This window comes from Pelodiscus sinensis, chromosome 1 (assembly GCF_052426305.1).
Source record: "Pelodiscus sinensis isolate ZL-2025 chromosome 1, ASM5242630v1, whole genome shotgun sequence".
Taxonomy (NCBI): domain Eukaryota; kingdom Metazoa; phylum Chordata; order Testudines; family Trionychidae; genus Pelodiscus; species Pelodiscus sinensis.
Genome location: NC_143052.1, coordinates 238647356 through 238663996, shown reverse-complemented (window position 1 = coordinate 238663996; position 16641 = coordinate 238647356). Strand labels below are relative to the sequence as shown.

The 16641-nt window shown below is 40.6% G+C and overlaps 1 protein-coding gene across 2 annotated transcripts in view; it reads right to left on the bottom strand.

Moving 5' to 3' along the window:
- NCK2 (NCK adaptor protein 2) overlaps window positions 1–16641 on the bottom strand; it is a 129772-nt gene that overhangs the window by 12506 nt on the left and 100625 nt on the right. For both annotated transcript variants that reach the window (XM_075917651.2, XM_075917655.2), the window contains exon 4: window positions 3923–4644. In XM_075917651.2, coding sequence (XP_075773766.1) covers window positions 3923–4644 — 722 coding nt within the window. The remainder of the gene's footprint in view (window positions 1–3922; window positions 4645–16641) is intronic.

Here is a 16641-nt window from a genome sequence, read left to right as displayed (position 1 = left end):
TTAATGGATCAAAGAAAGAAATACATGTTTTTTGATCTAATAAAACCATTAAATAATTCACTCAGGTCCTAGCTACATTACAGTCTACATCTTAAGTTATAACTTATCATCATCACAGTTGCACTCCCCTGGGAACTAAGCATATGGAGAGCTGGGGTCAAAGCATTCTCAACTGAAGGGATCCAGCTGGGGAATGATTTTCCAGAAGATGTGAGATAAATCCAATTTTTAGGAAATGCTTCAAAACCTACCCATTTTGACAAAGATTTTTCCCAATTAACAGAATAATATTAACATCATCCACATGCATTCTCTGCCAAAAAAGCCCAACCTACTCCAGGCAGAGATTTTCATAATCTGCAATGGGGAAGAACCAAAGACTCAATGAAGTGCATGAAAAAACTATTTTGGATATGTAAGACTCTCAGATAATGAGCAGCTGTACAAAATCCTACAATGGTCAGGTCAGAAAATATGGGACAAACCATAGTAAGAGAATGACCCACATACAGAAGACCACTTTGTCACACGGCATCCCATATTTTTCATGATTGTACTATAATGATATAATTATCAAGCAATTTCTACAAGATGAGTTAAGTAAGGTATCACTGAAAAGACAGTATATGATTATCCTATCGGTATGTATCATTTTTGTATCTGAAGTGATGAATATTGACTATATATCCATATTTCACACACAGTCACACCTGGGGGACACCCATTAGGCAAGATGCTGCCATTCGAAATATCTTGTTGTGAAGGGCCCATTCAGGATAATGGGCCATTAAAGAAAACAAAAGGCCTTAGAAGTTTATTCCCCCACCTTCCTGAGAAACCTCCAGATAGCCCGTCGGTAATGGCTGCTATGGCTCTGTAGGGACAAGTGACCAGACCACATTACCTTGAACTCTATTTTGTGTGCCTGTATTTTTCCATAAATTATGCTCAGATCTGTTTTTGGAACAAAGGGTTCCTGCTATACACTAAAGCAATATAAAGCAGGAAGTTACTTCATCTATTTTTCTTTACTCCTGCTCTCCCCGCTCCCCCAATTCAATGCCTATGAAAAGCTCTTAAGAACTTGGAATATGGGTAGGGTGCCCAAACTGCAAAGCAAGTACAGCTTGTGCCTGGAGAATCTGCGTGGTTGCTTATATCATCGCTCCGAGTGAGAAATTTCTATTTCATATCTGATATTTCTAGCATTTTAGGCTTAGTTTCTGGTTTTGTTTATTGGCTAGTTAATCTGCTTTGATCTGTTTGCTATCTCTTATAATAACTTAAAATCTATCTTTTTGTAGTTAATAAACTTGTTTTATGTTTTAATCTAAACCAATATGCCTTTGACTGAAGTGTTTGGGGGAAAATCCTAGTTTAGTTTAACACAAATGTATTGTGCAGATTCCTTTTCACGCTGAGGGAAAGATGAATTGGGGATAAATTCATATTGGTCGTGGTTTTGACAAGGACAGGCTGGTACAGCCCTGGGGGTCCTAGGCTGGGAAGCTGCAGGTTAATTTGATTGTAGCTCCTCTATTGTTGGTTCATGCAGTGGCTGAACCACGCAGTGGTAATTGCAGCTAGGTGTGTTTCTACTGCTGCAAATGCTGGTGGGAGTGTAGGACTAGGAGCAGTCAACAGCTTGTCACAGTAACACAGAGTAAGAGGAAGTCCAGCATAATAAATCAGAGGGCTCAGTGATAGGGATGTAAGTGTCTAGTCGACTATCTGATAAGCAAAAGCTTATCAGATAGGCAACTAGTCCCTCGACTAGTCGTTCTTCCCCTTGCTGCCTCTATCAGATCTGATAGAGGCAGCAAGGGAGAGGGGAAGCAGGAGCTGGTGTTGGGGAGGAGCTATGTTAAAAGCCGGCTCCTTCCAGCACCATCCCTGCAGGGGCACCGGAGTAGTGGGTCCGGGTACGGGCAGGGAATATATATAACACATGAATACAATGTGAGTTGGCAGATACTGATACAGATACACTCTCAGGAGTGTCCTCTTTTTTGAAAGTTCAAATATGGTAACCCTACTCTTGGTATGCTCCACAAGCAATAATGAGCATGAGAACCATCATTTGGCAACCATTCTGGACACCAACTTATCAAATATGAGTTCATTTGACCGAGGGGGGGGGGAGGAAAGCACTCGAAGAATTTGGTAAGAGATGAGGGTGCAGACAGTAGGACTGGGGTGCCAAAGGCAGGCTTTGGCCAGGAGACACTTACCAGGGTGACTCCTAGCCAACAGCCCAGCTGGATCCTCAGCCAGGGTCCCTGGCTTACATGAGCCACATGTGGCTAAGTCTGAATGCTGCAAGCCTGGAAGGGGAGGGGTACTTCATGAGCTGACTGTCCTGCAAACACACAGCTCCCATTGACCAGAAATTGGCCAATGGGAGTTGCAAATTATGCTGGGGGTGGGAGAAGCGTGTGAAGATTCTCTCCCCTCCCCCAGGATTCCTGAGTTCAGAAATTGCTCTTATCAACATGCAAGGGAGGGGAAAACAAGCAAGAAACCTGGTGGAAGCTTCCCCATGCCACATCCGGCAGCTTGACGGGTCTCATCCAGACTGCAGGTCGAATTCTGCCCACCCCTGGGCTAGATGAGGAGTAACGTTAGTTCGAACCAAGGGTTTTGGTTCGAACTAACGTGTCCCGACGCGCACTTTTTGAAACAGCTGTTGATCAGAGTAACGCGCCGGCGAGTTTGTGCTAATGAAGCGTGGGATATTTAAATCCCTGCTTTATTGACTATTTTGAATGCCTACCTTTGCATCCCTAGTTCAAACTAGGGTACAAGTGTAGACATACCCTAACAGTCCCAAAAAGATAAAGTTGTGAAGCAGGACATTTTCATGTTTCCCCCATAGAAGGAGACAAAACTCAGTAGTTTCCTTGGAAAATCCTTAGGAGTGTGAAGCCTGAAACCTAGACAGATAATCATTTTGCAAGATATTGTCCGTATGTCATCATTACTGTTGTGTATGAAATGAGAATTACAGGGAATGGACACACATGTCAGTTCCCACTCCCAACCTTAGTAAAACTAAAACAGCAAATGTACATCAGAAAATAAAACCAGTTTCTAAGAGTTTAAAAAAAAACAAAAGAAAAATGTTTAAGCAATTGAAAAAAAAACCCTACTTTCTTGCCTTTAAATTGTTATTCCCTGGCTTCCAGAAATCTTACTGGCAGAAACAAGGTGTACCAGCAAATCCCAACTTAAAGTACATGGCTGAGTTTAAAAAAAAAAAAAAACTCCGCTAAACTCAAGAATAGATTTATACTTATTTAAACATTCCCTGAGCTGAGTAAAGGTGATAAATTTGGGGAGGATATATTGCATTTGTCATATCTAACAAGAAAAATATTTCTTGAAGTTCAAAATGGAATTCACTCTTTAGTACGGAATTATGATTTGCTACTCCACAATACACAAGCATACAAATACACAAACATACAAACAATGGTTGCACCTCAGTAGTGAATTAAGTAATTCCAGTGTATAGCAAAAGTATATGTTTGTAAAGTTTGTAAATTGCTTGCTTCTTTTGGGTTAGATATTCACTGTACTTACATTGCTACTTTAAAAACCACACACTATGTCAGGGGTGGACAATAACTGAGGAGGTTCACCAGGATTAGCCCCTGGCAGTTCCACTGTTGCTATATTTACCTGTGCCTCTACACAGGTACGGGTGATTGCAGTTCCCGTTGGCTGTGGATCGCCATTCCCAGCCAATGGAAGCTACAATCACGGTACCTGCAAAAGTGCTGGTAAATATAGTGGCATTGGCCAGCCAGGAGCTAATCGGATCTGACCTGTAGTCCACTATTTGTCCACCCCTGCACTATGTGATATTATATTTACTTACATCAAGCACATAATACAAATTCAAGTGTTAAATGTCACTTACCGAAGATTCACTATCTCTAACAAGGAAGTCCCCTTCCACTCCCCTCTCGTTTAGGGCACATTCTGCTTGATGCCGTGTAACATTCCCATAATACCACTCTCTTCCAGCAAACCGTCCTGTAGAAGATGGCCCTGTATAGCTTATCTGAGGTGGATGGGAAGTGTTAATGGCAGGACCATCACTTAAGATTACCACATAGTTTTTAGGAACAAGACCAATTTGCCCCCGGGAATTTTTACATTTCCACCATTCTGGGTCATTTTCTGGTTTTTCAATGACTTCCATTGTTTCCCCCTTTTCAAAATTGAGCTCTTCTTCTGTGACGGAGCTGAATGGATACAGTGTCTGAACAACATGGAGTACTTTTGAGCTCTGGCCATTACTCATGGATGCACCTTTCCTTAAACTTAGAAAACTTGGGGAATCTGCAGTTGCTTCCTCAACTTCCTCCATCACATAGTTCGAAGGAAACCAGCCAATCTGTCCATTGTAGCTACCTCTCCACCAGCCATCACTGCACTTTTCCATAACAATGACTCGGGATCCTTTAACAAGAGACAGCTCATCCTCCCTCTCTGCCACATAGGCAAATTTAACATAAGCTGGGATGTTAAGGTCATAAATCCGGTCTGCACTGCTACCGTTGGATGGATATTCTGCATCTGTACTAGGAGTAGGTGAAGCATCTCGTGCACTTGTCTTCCTTTTTGTTTTACCCAAACCTGTTAAATAAAAAGAGAAATTTCCAGTAGGCATGTAGGATATAAATAGAAAAATAATTTAAAAAATTAGTCTATAATGCATAAATTAGCCAAGTGATTTTCCTGTCATTAACAAAAATGTTAGGCATATAGTCATCAATATTACACTGCAAATAGACTGTCAGGAAATATCAGCATCTTAGTATTTTAAGAAATCACTCTGTCTATTGGTTCAGCTTTTTGGGTATGTCTAGACTGCACGCCTTTTTCGACAAAGGCTTTGTCGACAGATACGGTCGACAAAGCCTCTGTCGAAAAAGAGCATCTAGTCTCTCTTTCAAAAATGCACAGTTTGCATGCAATAGAGCCTTTTTTCAACAGAGTACTATCAAAAAAAGGCATCATTCCTCGTAGAATGAGGTTTACCGCCTTTGACAAAACTGCCACATTTTGTCGACTTACTGTCAACAGAATGTGGCGGTAGTGTAGACGCAGGTATAGTTTTGTCTACAAAAGCCCACTTTTGTCGACAAAACCCTGTAGTCTAGACACACCCTTTAAGTTAAGCTCTATTTCTCTACAAAGTCTCTTAGTGGAAACTCAGAAACAGAGTCGTACAAGACACATCATTTATGTAAACAATTAGTCTTCCAGGGATGTTATGTCTCCTGAAATCCAATCCAATCAATCATATATTTTAATTTTAATTATAAGGATTTAAATGGGTCTGGAAAAAAGTAATAACAAAAACAAGTTAGCACCGTTAAAAGGCTCCTCGCAACAAACTATATTATTGCTGAATTGTGCATCTATAAATCTTCCAAGGTTAAAAATATAGTAACCACACTGTAAAGCACAGATAACATATTGAGGGATTTTTAGGCATGAGACGATAGGCAAAATGATTCTGAATAACCTTCAGCTTTGACAATTTTCAAAAAATGTACATTTTGAATGGTTTTCCATGATATTAGGAAATAGAAAATATATTTAAAAAGGAGTGAAGTTGTGACAGTATATATAAGCAGACTGATACAGGGGAGCAATGCCCTGCTCTTCTGAATTTCAAGTGATCTGATTAAATTCTATGTTATTTATTAAGAGGGAACCCAATACACACAAGCCAGACAGCATTCAGGAATCAGACACAAGGGACAGAAAACAAAAGTACTGCAAAAAACTCTAATAATGTGTACATTTCTCTGTGCTCTAGGATCCTATCACCAGCATTATTCAACAAGCATGGAGCAATTTATCTAAGAGGACATGAATTTAAACCGTCTATAAAACATGCAATGAAAATCAAACGTGTGTCAGTATTTAAAAAAAAATTGTCTGTGTCAGAAATAGGGATGTTAAACTGCAGGTATTTAATTAATCAAGTAGTTGATAGAATTTTTATTGACTACTCGATTAGCAGATAGGCAACTTGATTCAGTTCTGGCTCGTGCCAGGTGCAGAACCAAATCCTGCTGCGGCTCTGCAATTTAAAAGGCAGTAGGAGATGGGGAGCCTACTCTCCCCCCCCCCCCCGACTCCTACTGAATTTTAAATTGCTGAGTTGCAGCAGGGTTTTGTCCCACACCCTGTGTGATCTGGAACTGAGCTGGGCTGATCGGGTACAGGGACTGCTGCTGCTGATGGGGGGGGGGGGGAGTGAGAAAAGATGGGCGGCATAGCAGAAATGGTGCTAGGAGGAATCGGTTTTTAAGTCAGATCCCCTCTTGATTCCCCCGCTTTGTTGCCTCTGATATAGAAGCAGCAAGGGGAGGGGGAGGAAATGCGAGTAGTTGACTTGACTAACTGATAAGCATAGGTTGATCGGGCAATCAACTAGTTGACTTCTCCCTTACATCCCTAGTCAGAAGTAGCCATATGTAATTTGACTATGCTGACAGTATCAATTTTGCTTGACCAGATACCTGCTTAATTACAAACAGCAATTCAGCAAAAGTGCTTGTCTAGAGCAAATAAACTCACCTGACATATTCTTACAGACTATCCTTTTGAGCAATATACATAACTGTCTACTAGACTTTAAGAATATTTAGGTAGCCTCAAAAAGAGAAAGAAATTAACTGATTAAGCTGATCTAATAAAGATCACTACAACTTTATTTCTTTACAACCACAAGAAATCTGATGAGGTTCAACAAGGACAAGTGCAGAGTCCTGCACTTGGGACGGAAGAATCCCAAGCATTGTTACAAGCTGGGGACCAACCAGTTAAGTAGTAGTTCTGCAGAAAAGGACCTGGGGGTTACAGTGGATGAGAAGCTGGATATGATTCAACAGTGTGCCCTTGTAGCCAAGAAGGCTAATGGAATATTAGGTTGCATTAAGAGGAGCATTGCCAGCAGATCCAGAGATGTCATTATTCCCCTTTATTCGGCTTTGGTGAGGCCACATGTGGAGTATTGTGTCCAGTTCTGGGCCCCCCATTACAAAAAGGATGTGGACGCATTGGAGCGGGTCCAGCGGAGGGCAACCAAAATGATTAGGGGGCTGGAGTATGATGACTTATGAGGAGAGGCTGAGGGAGTTGGGTCTGTTTAGTCTGCAGAAGAGAAGAGTGAGGAGGGATTTGACAGCAGCCTTCAACTTCCTGAAGGGAGGTTCCAAAGAGAACGGAGAGAGGCTGTTCTCAATAGTGACAGATGGCAGAACAAGGAGCAATGGTCTCAAGTTGTGGTGGGATAGGTCCAGGTTGGATATTAGGAAAAACTATTTCACTAGGAGGGTAGTAAAGCACTGGAATGGGTTACCCAGGGAAGTAGTGGAGTCTCCATCCCTAGAGGTGTTTAAGTCTCCGCTCGACAAAGCCCTGGCTGGATTGATTTAGTGGGATTTGTTCTGCCTAGAGCAGGGGGCAGGACTTGATGACCTGAGGTCTCTTCCAGCTCTATGGATCTATGATTCTATGAACTTCTGATTGAAGAAAGTTCCAAGGATTGCAAAGCACTTCTCTGACTTGTTTCAAGTGATTTCCCATTTCCTGTTAGAGCCTACGCTTCCAGATTTCATATCCTGCTAATCCTTCTGTAACTATTTTATTTTAGCTGGAAATGAATGGCTATATCCTTGGCATGATGACCAGTTTATTGTCCTGTGATACAACAGGAGAACAGCACTTCTACTCTTTGAACAAACTCCAGCAGAAAATTGGCTATGGTCCAATCTCTGATAAAATATTCCAATCTCAGCTATTTAGAAGTGACTGTCAACCAAAAGACTACCATGAATACAAGAACTAAGGGACGCTAATTAGTAAGGTTAAGTAGAAACAAAACATGGTACTATGTAGAGAAGCTGGACAAAATGTAAATCTGAAGTTAATGACCTCATTACTTTTTTATGGACAAATGGCTGAGATTTGATTTAAACAAACAAAAAATACACCCTAGTACTTGAGATTTCAAATATTTATCCCTATCAGTTCAAGGAAACCACCATTTCTGGTATTATATTATAGGAATGCATATCTGAAATTTTCCTATTTTGGAGTAATAAGGTCTACACATCCAGGATATTGGGTATTCTGCTCGATGCAGCCTTGGAAGCAGACCAAGCCTCTCAATCAGAGGAAGTATGGCTCCACCACTGAGAAACTGTTAGTTGAGACACTTCCATATGCTTAGGAAAAAACAAGCACTCTAAGGAAAATTAAACAGTAAGGCTACGTCTACACTGGCCCCTTTTTCGGAAGGGGCATGCTAATTTTGAAAGTGGGAATAGGGAAATCCGCGGGGGATTTAAATATCCCCCGCGGATTTAAATAAACATGTCCGCCGCTTTTTTTCCGGCTTGAGGAAAAGCCGGAAAAAAAGCATCTAGACTGGCCCGATCCTCCGGAATAAAGCCCTATTCCGGAGGATCTCTTATTCCTACTTTCCCCAAGTCGGAAAAAAAGCGGCGGACATGTTTATTTAAATCCGCGGGGGATATTTAAATCCCCCGCGGATTTCCCTATTCCCATTTTCAAAATTAGCATGCCCCTTCCGAAAAAGGGGCCAGTGTAGACGTAGCCTAATACTAAATAGAACAATCCTTCTGTACAGCAGTGAATTAAATGAACAGCAAACTGAGTACCAATAATACAATATTTTTCTAATTAACAACCCATTCAAGGGTGGGTGGGGTCTGAGAACCTCCTTCCTCCAAGAAAGGAATTTTTCCTATTTATATTTGTAAGGAGGTCCACAGATCCATGACACTGAGATTTTTACAGCAGTATAAACTCACTGGGGACTAATATACAGAAATATGTACAGATGCAAACGAGGATACTAACAATCACTGGGCTGCTACAGCGAGAAGCACATGTGTATTGATGGCAGCACAGGATGATGAGGACATCCATTGTATAGAACTGTGAAGGTCGTATGAACAGATAATCAGGTGGGTTTTATTGTTTAAGGCACATGATTCCCCCCTCCCCCCCATGAAGCTATCACAGCTTTGAGGGAGTGAGCAACAGAATTAGGTAAGAGCCCGTGAAAGTACACCGGCAGGATGTAGAAGAGATGCTGCTCTCATTAGAAAAATGCAGGACATTTAGGTAAGGTGAATTTCTCTATCTTTTCTACTGGGCAAAGGATGCTAGACAAAGCAGTAACTTCACCTTTGAGCATCAGAACTGAGGCCACATCTCCACTTACCAAAGGAGCGACACTCTGGCAATCAATCTTCCTAGGTTCCATTTAGTGGGTCAGCCAGGGAGGGATAAGACAAAATTCTTTAGTGCTCTCACATGAGCAGTGGCCCATTAAGAAAATCACATGGAAGTCCAATGATCCCGGAAGAAACAGAAGCATGTAAGACAGTTATCTGTCCTGTAACTGATTTTCTTGGAGATGTGTTGCTTATGTACATTCCAATTTAGGTGTGTGTGATCGCCATATGTCCAGTGCTATAAGATTTTCCTCCAGCAGTATCCATAAAGGGGCGGCAGCTCTGGTAACCGCTGCAGTGACACTCTCATAGAATATTAGATCTGGTGGAACTGGAGTTATTAAGTCTGTGCAGTAGTCAAGTTACTGCTGTGGCAGCTATATTTTAGGGCAGATGATTATAGAGTTAGGTCAATGTAAGCTGACTTACGTAGACCTAACTCTATAGTGCACAGCAGCCCTAATAGGAATTTACTAATGCCACACTGCAGTAGTGGAATTAACATGAAGACAGACAATATGGAGACCTTTGGAAGATCAACTACAAATAACTGTTCAAAGTTAAGAATATGAATTTCAGATACAATTAATAAATAGGAAAAGTAACCTGCTTTCTTAGAATCTTTGAACTATGGTGACAGAATATAAAAAGCAAACATATCTTCTTTAAGCATGTAATTGCAACAGGCAATTAAATGTCAAAAGTTCACAGAAGTCCAAAGCTCTAATGACACCTAGAAGGAAGTGACCAGGCATGAATAAAATAATTCATGAAACAAAATATCTAGAAGACAGCCAGCTAGCCAGCCGGCCAACCAGCAGAGAATTATTTCAGAATCAGAGTGAAGAGCTTATTAGAAAGGGTGGAGTTGAACGAAGAAGAACAATTCTCTAAATAGAACAGTGGACTGGTATATCTCCTGTGATAACTAGAAGTGTGTTCAAAATCCAAAATTCTTAAGTGTAAAAAAACCACCCAACAACCAACCATCATTTATTTTACTGGATATTTTAAAAGATTACCTAAAGTGGTTGTGTTTAGAAACCAAACTTAAATTGGAAATCTCTCAAACTCTGCTTTTTCACACGTTTTCCAGAACTTTCTGCTTTAGGCTGGGCTAGAAATACAACAAAAACAATTTATTGCATTGTATTTCAGTATTTCTTTTTCTGGCTCATACCACAAACCACAGCAAGGTAGGAAAACTACAAGAAAACAACAAAACAAGTCTTTCAAAGCTCAAAGAAAGACTGTTTTACTTTTTTGTTTGAACTTATGCTCCTAGTGATAATCAGAATTTTTTTTTTAACCATTAGCACCATTGGCTCTTTGGAGCCATTGGACCCAGAGCAGAATTTTCCAAAGCTCAAAGGGATCTTGTAGTTTATAGTAGCCTATGAAATGGTCTTTATAAACCACCTATTTTTTAGATGGACCCCTATTCTGCCTGCAGAAACTCAGCAAGCTTTGGAATCAAATTGCGATACATAGTAACACTTCTTTGTGCTCAGAAACCATTTTAAACAAAGGTCTCTAAAACTACACCCCAAAGGAGAAGATATTGGACTTTTTTTGGTGGCTTTTCTCTTTCAGAACAGGACTTGCAGAAAATGATAATCTGAAGCAGACTTTTTGACATGACAAGATATGGATATCTTAAACCTTTGTTTTGTTGTTTTATCTGCCTCAATGGCTAGACTGATGAAATTTTTGGGTTTGCACATAAAAACTTGAAGTTACTAGTCTAGATCTACAAGCACTATATAGAAATTAGAATTAAATGGTTTCCTCATTACTGTACAACATAAGGGAGACAGAGATACCTGATACACAGGGAGGAACTGGGGGACATTAGGATAGGCTAATCATATGCTTGAGGTCAGAAAGGGGAGAGGGTGGCATGTCCTTAAGCTAAAAGATGACAGGACTTGAAGAGCATGCACATTCACCAAATGTAATTCAAAAGAGGTTGTATGATCAGGCCTGCAGTATCCACAGTTGGCCTCTGTAAAGGCCATATCAGTAAGGAGAACCTGTGATTTTTATCACCTATCTGGTAGTTCTGTTCCAGCAGCAGACAAACACACCTTTTTCCGTAGATTTATCTTCCATTTTCTAATTATAGGCTTGCTTTGTCAATGTGCTTTTGTCTAGCAAAAATATTACATAGTATAAGCTATACTTACTAAGCCTTCTCATGCTCCTATATGTTGGTGTTCTTGGTACTGATGAGTTATCACGCTTTCTCATGTTGATTATTTCTCCTCATTCAGATAAGTGAAAGAGAAGAAGCACTGAAGTGACTATAAAATGTTTCTCCATTTTGCTCATCAATAACCCACACTGGTTTAATCTCTAGTCTTAGGTTCTCTTTCAAATTAATATGCATCACAGAATCCAGAGACTGAAGAGCCCTTTAGTCATACTGTCTAAATCCCAAAAAAACACAACATTGTCCCCTAAATTATATTCATGAGTACCTTGAGCAGTTTAGTTTCAAATATTACATAAAGCCTTTCTTCCTCCAAAAGAATCCCTATTTTTTGTTTATTGGTGACAAAACTATCTTCCCACATCACACATGCTCCCTACACGTTCAAAGCTGTCACTAAGCGCTGAATCATCTTTTTACACAAGACACCGAAAATACACTAAATCTTCTTTTCTGCTCAAAAAACTAAACATTTTGTCTGTACTTCAGAAGTTCAGACTATTTTCTTCTGTGTGGATTACCTTGCATTTGTCAACACAGAATTTAATTTGCATCTTACGCTCCATGCATCTCACTCTGTTGGGTCCTTTGGAGTGCCTCAGTTCATGACTAACCTATATATTTTTGTGTTATCTGGAATAATATAAATAAGCCATTACTTCGTTAAAACATACTAACTTTCTCCAGACATACAAAAGTCACAATACTTTATCAAGACACATCAAAAGCAATGTCTGGATCATGCATAACGATGGCAAAAAACTTCATTGTTCACCCTGCCACCATCCTAAACTCAGAGACTGAAATCTGCCTGTACAAAATACAGCACGTTTAAGTGATGTGTGGAAATCATGTACAGAGTAAGTGAGTGTTTCTGTTCCTATGGTTAGTTTGTGTATCAAATCAATTCCAGGAAAAAAGAATAAACCTAAACCAGGACCTCTGGGCTGGCAGGAAGGCTGGTGGAGAAATATTTGGATGCCTAATCAAAGATTTGGCTCTAAGAATTCATATTTACAGAAAACAAAAATACATAGAGTAAAGGAGGGAAAGAAATAGCTTAGATGTTACCTTGAAATGCTAGCCAAAATACTTCCAATGTTAATTTTAAAACAGAAAGCCACCAACGACACTGAATTGGCTTAAAACATATGCTCATTTAAAATATCAGTTAGGACTGAACATATTAAAAACTATTACTCACATAAGTACTAGCGATATTAGATATAAAACTATTTTTTGCTTTTGACGGCAATTAAATTCTCTAGCTATCAATGTGGATCTTTCAAAAGCAACAGAATATAACATTTTTTAATAGTTAACTTTTAAAATAAGGATTCAGGAGTAGCTGTATTACCTAAAACTACTTCTAACATTTTAAAATCCCCTAAATTACTAGACTTCAGTTTTACGGTATCCTTTTTTTCCATATCCTATCAAATTGGATAGGGGAATGCTGCCTGAGGGCTGGCCACAGACAAGACTGTTTGCCACGAACAGGGGCTGCTGGACTCAGCGCAAGCTGGACCAAGAAGTCTCAGCTAGCGCTGATCTCTGCACCTCTGCATTTTAAATGTAGTAAGAGCCCAGTGGCTCTTACAACATTTAAAATGCAGAGCCGCAATGCAGGTGGCTCCAGAGCAGACATGAGCCAGGACTGCTCATTCCTAGCTGGAATCGGCTGCTAGAGCTACCCCCGCTGCGGCTCTGTATAGCGGTGCTTATTGACTAGTGGATAGTCAATTCAAATTGTATCAACTATACGATTAGCCAGATAATTGCATTTTAAAATCCTTAGCCAACCCTGTCCACCATGAACAGGCTGCTCCGACGCCAGCTCCTGTCTGCAGGGGGGCCAGCTCCCTGCTGGGACCCCTGCTGACAGAAGTTACCACCTAAGGAGCCTCTCGGTCCAATGCTGGCAAAGGCTGCTTCGCAGCAGCTTCACTTAGTCCCCCTCTGCTGCCTCTCATAGAGGCAGCAGGGGAGGGTGGATAATCAGCAAAGAGGAGCCGGTGCTGGGGGAAAACCAGCTTTTAAGCCAGCTCCACCCCAGCACCAGTTCCTGTTTCTTCCCCTCCCCTTGCTGTCTATCAGACGCAACAAGGGGGAGAGAGAGGGAAGCGAGTGGTCGATACTCCAGTCTACTACCAGATGAGCTTATGCTTATCGGGTCGTCGACTACTGGACTACTTGCTAACATCCCTATTCTGAAGGCCCTGATTAAAACCACAGATATGACCTCCCTCCATGGCCCTGGTGTGGGCATTAAATTACTTAACAGATATGAGAGGTTTAGGGTTGCTAGATGGTTTAACCAAAAATACCGACCGTCCCCCAAACAAAAACACTAGGGGAAAAATTCTGTTGAGGAAAAAAAAGGAGGGAGACCAAAGTTGTTGAGTAAAAAAAAAAAACAACCACACCACAACACACATCACCCAAACCCCAGCATGTCCCCTTTAAGAAATGCCTTTGTGGCTTTTTGGCCCTAACAGGCTGCTGGCGGACATCCGCCATCTTGTCTTCCTCCTCCGGGCCAGATGGCTCCCCTGTGGAACCAGGTAAACACCTGGTATTTTCATCTCCTGGCTGGAAAAAAAAATAAATCAGAAAATATTGGACATTTCAGGTGTCCGGTATTTTCTGAATTTTTTTTTACCGGAAAGAAGGTGAAAATACCGGACTGTCCGGGTCAATACCGGACACCTGGCAACCCAAAAGAAGTTGGAAGGAGATTAACACAGCCAGTGAGCAGCACTGATGCCCTGTAGATACTACGCGATAAGGTTGAATTTATTAAGGTTGATTTTTAGCACCCAATTTTGAAGGTGCATGTTTCCACTGTGCACAGGAGTTTGGCATAGTTTGAACAAATGTGACCCCAGGAGGGGGCTATTGTCTTTGAGAGCAATGAACTGTGGGGTAGCTCTCTCTCAGTTCCTGCACCTCTTTGCAATTTTTCACTGAAAAAAATCACCTTATATTCTGTTAATCTAAAGTGTTAGGTTGACATTAATAAAAGCAATTAGACCAGAATAGGAAGTGAACATGTGTGAAGGACAGAAGTTATTACATTCATAGAACCCTTTAACATGGGGATGGAGAGAGGTCAGAGAGTGGAAAATGTTTTAGCATATCCTTTGGCTGGGAAAACATTTTTCTAATGAGTTTTCAAAGGCTAAATGTCTACATATTATGTTCAGTACTTTTGACAGTTTATTTTCTGACACTCCCACAAATAGCATTCTGTTTGAAGTATGCTGCAGTAAATTATTATATAGAAATGGAGGCTTAGAGTCTTAATAGAGATTTAGGAAGCTCACTATGACAGGCACAGACATACCATATCAATCAGAAAGCTAGAAAAGCTTGTTGAAAACTCAATGTGAAATTATTCAGACATTTCTACAAGCAGACTGTTTAAGTCATGTTACAATTCTACTAAGATATACCAAGGAATATCGTTTAAGATTCCTTTAGGTCAAACACCGCTATAACTGAGTCCTGCAGATGAATTTCACTCGATGAACGTATTAAAAATACTGTGTGAAAATTTGTAATTTAAATGATGTTGTGCATCCAGATATCATCAAAAGAGATGGTACTTAAATACGGTCAGCCAATAAAAAATAATAAACGTTCCATCACATTCCACTAATGAGGTTTGAATACATCGCCAAAATATAATAAAAGAATAATTAAAATTACAGCAATTTAGGTCAGGGACTGAGTCTTTTTTTGTCTTTCATGTGTCTAGCATGTAGTGGGCAAGCAAGAAACAATTAACCAATAAAAATACATTAAGTATCAATGCTTTCAATATGGAGAAAAATTATAAATTAAATGCATGTAAAATTCATTTTGGGATAAGATGTTAACTGTTTGAAAGATACAATCAAAATAAACTATTCTCTATAATAACAAAACAGAATTCCAGGACTTTTTCCATTCACCCACTTATACTTAAGAAATAAAAACAAAGATAACATCCCAGCTTCCCTCCCCCACTTCCTCCTACCTCCAGAAACAATACAAAACCTCAAAGCAGAAGCAGCAGCATATAAATTAGATAAAACCTAATTCTAGATACTGAAGTTGCATAGTAGTGCAAAATGTATATTTTTGTAAATTAAATTCCCTGGTTTATGTCTTTATGATGAAATAAAAATTGAGTTAACTGATTTTATCACCATTTTCTTTAAAACTAATTTAGAATGCCAGCAAACTATACCTCTTCTTCCTGTATAAAATCTTAGTTAATTCATTAACATGATTCGTTAATGACATCACCACTTCCTAAAGTAGGAATGGGGAACCTTTTTTGGGTTGGGGGCCACTCACCCACCGAAAAACTAGTAGGGGGAGTTAATGACAATCCACTGAATTTGGGGCTAAAGATCAAGGCACAACAGAAACTTCATTTTAGGTACTACCTCTCTGCTCTGCAACTTCCATCGGTTCCCTGTTTTCTTTCCAATGCCAACTAAAGGCACTGTTATCAAGAAACTCAAATGAGTTAAGATCCTGTTACATCAGAGACTGCCCTTCCAAAGAGGCAGACACTTAAGACTCAGTGAAGCACAACTACCACATTACTCGGGGAAAACTTGAAAGAACCAGTAATAACATTTGGTAAGGAATCCTTCATTATGGACTGACATATCAGAAAAGTAGGACTAGGTCTGAAACTGACCATACTGCAAAACCCACTTGGGTCATCTGACCTTATTTTCTTTGCAGCTAAATACCTTTAGAACAGGGATGGGAATCCTAATGATCCAGCCCATGGCTTGCCTTGATTCGGGCTGGGAAGCTCACTCTACCCCATAATGGAATGAGCTGATGCTAGTACCCAGCCATATGTAGAGCGCTGTGACTGGAACACCAATGCCAGCTCCCTGTGTGAGGGAGGAAATCGGGGGCCAAGACTCACGGGCCTGAGCAAGGCAAGCCATCAGCTGCACCTGGCCTATAGGCTCTGCCTGGCCGGGAGGAAGAAGTGACTCTGTGCACTGCAGGGAAATGATCCCTACAGGCACTGCCCTCCATTGCTCCCATTGGCTGGTGCCTGCAGCACACAGAGACATTCAGAGCCACCTGTGCCCCCCTTCCAGGAGCCACGCCAGGTGGGCA